This window comes from Fusarium pseudograminearum, chromosome 3, assembly GCF_000303195.2.
Source record: "Fusarium pseudograminearum CS3096 chromosome 3, whole genome shotgun sequence".
NCBI classification, from domain to species: domain Eukaryota; kingdom Fungi; phylum Ascomycota; class Sordariomycetes; order Hypocreales; family Nectriaceae; genus Fusarium; species Fusarium pseudograminearum.
The window spans coordinates 6,963,899-6,970,163 of NC_031953.1; the positions used below are offsets into that span (position 1 = coordinate 6,963,899).

Below are 6,265 nucleotides of genomic sequence, written 5' to 3' on the forward strand. Positions count from 1 at the left end.
GGCGGGAGAGATCCAGCCACCTGTTTAACAGGTCCTCTTTTTTTCTTTTTCTTTTTTTCTACCAGAATTAAAAATCAATCATGTTAAGATGTAAAATTTATCTTCTCTTTTATCTTTTTATAACAATAAATAGTGTTTTTTTATTGTTTTTCTAACACATTTTTCTCGCCTCTGTGAAGTAAACCCCTTAACATCTGCGCTCTCGTTCCACATTCTCTGTCTCCCCCTTCCAACCTCTTAATAGCTAATTCAAGTTCTGTAACCGCTAGATGTCTTGGACCCGTATCGTGAGAAATCATGTACATCGACTTTACTGCTAAGGCATAACTTTGCATCGCCTTGCACCAAATCGGGTGCTCCCCCATCAGTTCTGGAGACCCAGCTAGTTTGACAGTCTCCCAAGCAAGATTCCACGTCAACTGATAATCCTCAGCATTGTAGTATGCAGCATAAATGTAATCGTGGAGAATCTCAATTGTCCTTGTTCCCGTCGGTGTGAATGTCTGCCTAGCCGCTTGCAGAACAGTTGAATAGCGCGAGGTGAGAACATCGACAGGCAACGCTTGACGATCACACTTGTTCATGTAGTTGGACCATGTTGACAGTACAAGAGTGTTACCAAACGACAGTCGATTCTCAAGGCAATGGATCGTCTTCAAATAGCCCATCTGTATGGCTTTGGAAAACTCGCTGATTGGAATCTGACACAAGCATGTGAGCAGCTTGGGAATGGGATGGTCTCGGCCGCCTTGTTTGTAACGTTGAATTGCCAGTCGACGTATAAAGTGAAGGAATCTGAACAAGATCGAATCATCTCTGTAAATCACGGCTGCATTGAGAAGCCTGATACATATGGGCCAGAGCTTGATGATCATCCCATAGTCATTTTCGACACCAACAATACTTTTCAGCCTCTCACCAATAATGTTGTATGTTCTCCATGCTTCGTCATTTTGGTTGCTTTCCAGAAGTGTTATGAAGCCGAATACCTCAGCACCTATCTGTTGCCAGACTGACGAATAATCTGTGGTGCCCGCAGGGACAATGATGTTGAACATGTTTGCAGAGAGGTTGAAACTGTCAAATAGACCATATATATAAACTTCTGTCGAGTTTAGAAAAGCCCTGTACCTGCTATGTCCGTCGGACAATTGGATGTCCATGCATAAACGAGGTCGTAGGTGAGGAAAATGAGCTCTTGGTACAACTTGGTCAACTTTACGTCTGGGTCGTGTTCTGGGAGTATCACTACTGAAGACAAGTCGTGTACCATTTGAGTTCTGGTTCTTGTTGAATTCTGCACCCCATCTTTTGAACTGATCGGCATACATCTTGGGTCTAGAAGTAGTCAGATCAAGCTGTCAAATATCTTCTGACATGTTACTTACGTTGCGTCGAACCCCCTTCTTTTCATCATTTGCATCAACACTTTTCTTGATCTATTTTTCTTGATGTAGACTTCATGAATATAAATCTTCATCTTGGCCCAATCTTCAGGTGTTGGCCTGCGGCAGGCACCTTCTGGGTTTGTGTCCATAGCCGAGTGTTCGAGGTCCAATGCGCTCATCGTGAACTTCGTTCTTTGACTAGCGGTGTGAAAGTGCAAAATTAGTAAATGTGTTTTTCTAGACCCTAATGAAGAAATCTGCTGTGCTGGGAAGGGATGACTGGCTGGTTTAAATTTCCTCGCATCCATGTGTAACGATAAGACGCCTGTGTTGTTTGGCAGTACCACAAGCGTAGCGACCATCTGCTTAGTCCTTCTGATTGGCCTGTTTAAATTTCCATGCATAATGTGGCTTTGCATCTTATGTGACTGATGTCGGCTATCATATGAGTAGTGCCGTGTAACAGAGTCGGTCAAGCCAGCCTGCATTGCAGTCAATCTTGACCAGTGATTGTTTGAGAAAACAGGAGTCGTGCGCTTATGTTCTGGCCTCATTCCTAAGATCGACATCATTTTATCCATGCAAAATACAATTTGGGATCTCCAAAACATTTTGATATACCACCGAGAGCAACCACGGAGACCGAAGAGATGGTGTATATAACTTGGAGAGATTGCTCTGGTTGATGGATAAGTCAAATAACGCCACTGGTCTCAGCAAGATGGATCAACAGCAACTTCTACCACTTAGGAATGACCTCCAAGACCAAGCCGACCCAGAGAAATGGGGTCACCAAATCCAGAATGCACCAGAGTGCATTATTTTGATGGCCCGTTGTAAGCTACTCATGTCGCAACCATCAATTAACGCGCTTGATATTCATGTCAAAGGCTTGAAGTATGTTCAACCTACGGTGAAGCCAGGTGTATTAATGTGTCTTCAGGTACACCTCATTGAGAGCCAATATCCGAGAATGTGCCCAGCTGGGTCAAGATGCATTGAGGAAGACAGCAGAGCAGATGGGCACCGTCAATTGCCTTGCGTACGACATGGCAAAAGACAGTGGTATTGTGAGGCACAATTGACGGCGTGTCTAGCTTGGAAACTGACAACTTAAACAGATAGATTCCATTCAAAGGTACACCGTAAACGATAGACAGTCCTTGCTGTGGCAGAGACGACGAGAGGAGTACATTAAGCGAGGTAGAAACAATGTTGCAAAGTCTGTCAGAATCATTGCAGAGTTAAAACAAGACTACGTCCAATGGAACGAAGTAACCAAGATCTTGCTGTCTGCACTAGAACAAAAAACAAGTGGGTATTTATCAAGTAGGTTGGGGCTACTGAAGTTGACTTAAAATAGCCGACAACATGAAGGAGAAAAAAGACACCGAGAAGCGCCTCGCTGAGCGCCAGCGTGAGAGAGACAGGATACAACAACGAATAACAGCCCAGGCAGAAGCCACTCAGCACCTCAAATCGACGTGGGAGAGCCTCACAAGGGGGTTTATGGTTGTGAGGGGTAAGTGATAAGAACAACGTGTATCCCGCAGGACTGACCGAGGTGCATTAAAGAAAACAGCCCTGGAATCGAACTTGGGCTTACTGGCGCCGCAGTGATGGCTGTAGGCGTCCCGGTTTTGATTCAAGCTGCTTTGTCGGCAGGCCTTCCGGGTAGAATGGACTATCTCCAAGAGAATATCAAGGTACTGGATGACAGAGTTAACGATCTTCACGACGAGATTGGGTCTACTGTGAGTTGGCAATACGATACAGCTCAACATACATATCTAACATCATCAGATTGGTATGAAGAAGCTCTTGGAAGAAACCCTCCGGGACCTCAACAACCTGCAGAAGCAGGTTGAACACTTTATGGATTTTTTGATCGGCATCCAAAGGGTGATGGACAATATCCAAGACGAACAGGGTCTGTATCTGATGGAAGGCATGACACCCGACGATCAAGATCAAATCAGACACGACCACGAGACGAGACGAGTATGTTTTTTCTTTCTTTCTATTCAATAGACCTTGAGCATCAACTTATCCGACTAACAGGATTACGCCAATGACGGCGAGCTGATGAAATCGAAATTTATGACTGCATACAAGGCAACGACTCTGTACAACGAGGTTTCAAACACCTACATTCGTCCAGGAGTTTCTTGGTTGACTGGTCTTTGTTTTGACGACACTGAAGCCGACTTCAAGAAAGGCATTCTTGAAATTGAAGAAAAACGAAACGAGCTTTGCGGGGGAGCCAAGGAGTTGGTTGATCGTGTAAGTAAACTGATCCCGATAGTCTTTCAGATTCTGACGCATTGTAGCGGATCAACGAAATTGGAATCGATTTGAAAGTGGTTGATCCGGCTCCATCTGCAAAGGAGACGAACGAAGAGGTTACTGAGAATGATCAAACTCAACAAGACTGTTATTAGACTAACTAGTAGGGACAGTTGATGATTGTATGCCGGGGTATCACAAGACTGCATATGAGAACTTTGGTGGATAGGTCGGCGTGGAATGTTGAACAACACAACACACTCATTTATATACCATTTTCGAATTCTGTCGTTTCTGTATCTATCTCTATCTAGTTTCATTTCTTTTACTGTACTTCTAGGCCTCAAAGGCTGGTGTGATGGGGCGATACAGCTCTCATCCTTGACAATATGAGCGTGAAAAGAATGCCAGCCTCAAGAAATATCAAACTCCAGACAGTCCAGTTCTTCTTAGGATTACGCCTCTGGTGACGTTCAATAGCCATTGCGTACCTCTCTGGTACTGGGAGACGTGCCATGCAGGGGCCACCCATTGTATTTTTAACAATTAGGCTGAAGATCAAGCTTTGGACGAATCGTGGGAAGAAGTAGTCAACGAAAATCTTGGAGAAGAATGTTTCCTTGATTGAGGCCGAGTTTGTCTGATTTACAGCATCTACGGCCCGTTAAAATCGCTTTGCCTGGACATCAGTAAAGATTGCGTCAATTTCGCCTTCTGTCAGCCATCCTTTCGCGTCTTGTTCTTGAAGAGCGTCAACAAGTTTGCTGACAAGGAAGGCGGCCGTCTCCATCGCGCCACTGCCTCCTTGGGCACTGATGGGATGTAACTGTCGAATAAAATTAGCCAACCAATTCTTATAGTCTTGCGTGCTTGACGTACCTTGTGCGCCGCGTCACCGATCGTGATAATCCTCCGATAATGCCACCGTGGGAAAACATGATCTTTAATACTGACAAGAGAGGTTTGCAGTCTGTGTTCATAGAGATCCTTGAAAGTCGTTGTTTCGGTCAACTGATCTCCGAAATGTTCCTCCGCAAGCTGAAGTTCGTCCTCCTTGGTGTACCTGGGAATATCCTTTCCATAGACTTTATCGACTTCGGTGAAGAGAAACCAAGAGTACCGGTTCTCGGGCGCGGAAATGATCATGTAGTTGCTGTTCTTGAAGAAGGCGTTGATCTGCTGAGGCGACGCGGGCAAACCAGGAGGCCTTTTGGAAATCCCAAAGATGCACTTGGACTCGCACTGAAGACCTGTTCATCCTGTCAGCTAGAGTCGTAAGACGTAACGCAAAGGAAAACTAGCCAGCCAGTGGGCCCGGCTTGAAGAGATCAGACTTTACATTATTTGCAATCCGCTACATCTCTTGCTTAATCTTACTGTGGATTCCATTAGCACTAATAATAATATTTCCAGTATATTTTAATCAGTCTATTATATGTATAGTGATATAATTCTTACTATATTTTATAATATTAATATATTAAGTAGTTAATATATAGTCCTTATACTTAAGGCTATTAAATAAAACTTAAATAATAGTTTAGTAATTAATAAAGGTTTAAGGATATTTAATTCTATAAGAACCTATTAATATAAACTGTATATAGATATATCTCTTTAGTAATATACCTCTCTTTTAGCTTTTTTAAAAAGGTAATAAGCTTTATATTAATTTATATTTTTCTATTAAATAAGTATATATAAGTAGTATAATATATATTACTAATATAATTATAAATCTTATTATAATATATAAGCCAATTTAAAATTTATAAATTAAATAGGAAAAGGCTAAAATTTAAGCCTAGTTAAAAAGTAATAGTAAAATATACTTAAAGTAAAATATAATTAATATTAACTCTATTAAATTTATTATTAAATTTATTATTAAATATATTATTATAAGGTATTTATTATTAATTAATAAGGTAAAATTAAACTATATAATATTATTTAATTAACTATAAAAGGTTTTATTTTATATATTTAACTTTATATATAACTTTTATTTATATATATATATTATTTCTTTATAATATATCTTTTATATATAAGACTTAAAAGTCTTAACTATTATTATAATTAGCTTTAACTTTATTAATTATTCCTTATAATAGCTTAAATTAATATAAAACCTTCTTTTTATTTATATATATTAAAAGTAGCTTAAGTTCCTTTTTTATTTCTAGTTATAATTATTTATTTATTTTTTAACTTTTAATTAAAGCTTAAGCCTTTTTAAGTTTCTCTATATTTTTAACTATATAAAGGTATCTATTTATATAAATCTAAAAATTCTATAAATTATTTACTAAAGTTCTTTATTTAATTTAAGTTTTCTTATATATATATAATATAGCTATTACCTAGGATAATAAACTATATTATAAGGGTAACTAATAGAGAAAACTCTATTAAACTATATATATAGCAGTAAATTTTTTCTCTTATAACCTTTAATTAATTACTAAATTTATTACTTATTAAAGACCTTTTATTACTATTATTACTTAATTAATTTATTAAAACTTAAGAGTTAGTTTATCTTAATCCCTTATAATTTATATAATTAACCTCTTTTATAGACCTTA

At 39.1% G+C, this 6,265-nt stretch overlaps 3 protein-coding genes across 3 annotated transcripts, besides 9 other annotated features; 1 reads left to right on the forward strand and 2 right to left on the reverse strand.

The window, feature by feature from the left end:
- Positions 1-140: 140 nt before the first annotated feature.
- Positions 141-1,567, reverse strand: FPSE_06392 (uncharacterized protein; the record flags this gene model as incomplete). The annotated part of the gene is made up of 2 exons (XM_009259510.1): positions 141-1,338; positions 1,389-1,567. 2 exons carry the CDS (start codon positions 1,565-1,567, stop codon positions 141-143), a joined length of 1,377 nt encoding a protein of 458 aa, XP_009257785.1.
- Positions 1,568-2,109: 542 nt separating this feature from the next.
- Positions 2,110-3,829, forward strand: FPSE_06391 (uncharacterized protein; the record flags this gene model as incomplete). Its single annotated transcript, XM_009259509.1, has 8 exons — positions 2,110-2,285; positions 2,332-2,458; positions 2,510-2,702; positions 2,752-2,910; positions 2,964-3,142; positions 3,192-3,389; positions 3,450-3,671; positions 3,719-3,829. The coding sequence occupies 8 exons, from the start codon at positions 2,110-2,112 to the stop codon at positions 3,827-3,829; spliced, it is 1,365 nt and encodes a 454-aa protein (XP_009257784.1).
- A 509-nt stretch (positions 3,830-4,338) lies between these two features.
- Positions 4,339-5,314, reverse strand: FPSE_06390 (uncharacterized protein; the record flags this gene model as incomplete). Its single annotated transcript, XM_009259508.1, has 4 exons — positions 4,339-4,500; positions 4,554-4,924; positions 5,052-5,068; positions 5,304-5,314. Coding segments are annotated over 4 exons (561 nt in total), but the record flags the coding sequence as incomplete, so codon positions are not given.
- Positions 5,120-5,158: a repeat region.
- Positions 5,133-5,172: a repeat region.
- A 22-nt stretch (positions 5,315-5,336) lies between the features above and the next one.
- Positions 5,337-5,457: a repeat region.
- Positions 5,458-5,482: 25 nt separating this feature from the next.
- Positions 5,483-5,643: a repeat region.
- A 10-nt stretch (positions 5,644-5,653) lies between these two features.
- Positions 5,654-5,727: a microsatellite.
- An 86-nt stretch (positions 5,728-5,813) lies between these two features.
- Positions 5,814-5,835: a repeat region.
- A 14-nt stretch (positions 5,836-5,849) lies between these two features.
- Positions 5,850-5,900: a repeat region.
- Positions 5,901-5,949: 49 nt separating this feature from the next.
- Positions 5,950-6,032: a repeat region.
- A 97-nt stretch (positions 6,033-6,129) lies between these two features.
- Positions 6,130-6,202: a repeat region.
- Positions 6,203-6,265: the final 63 nt, after the last annotated feature.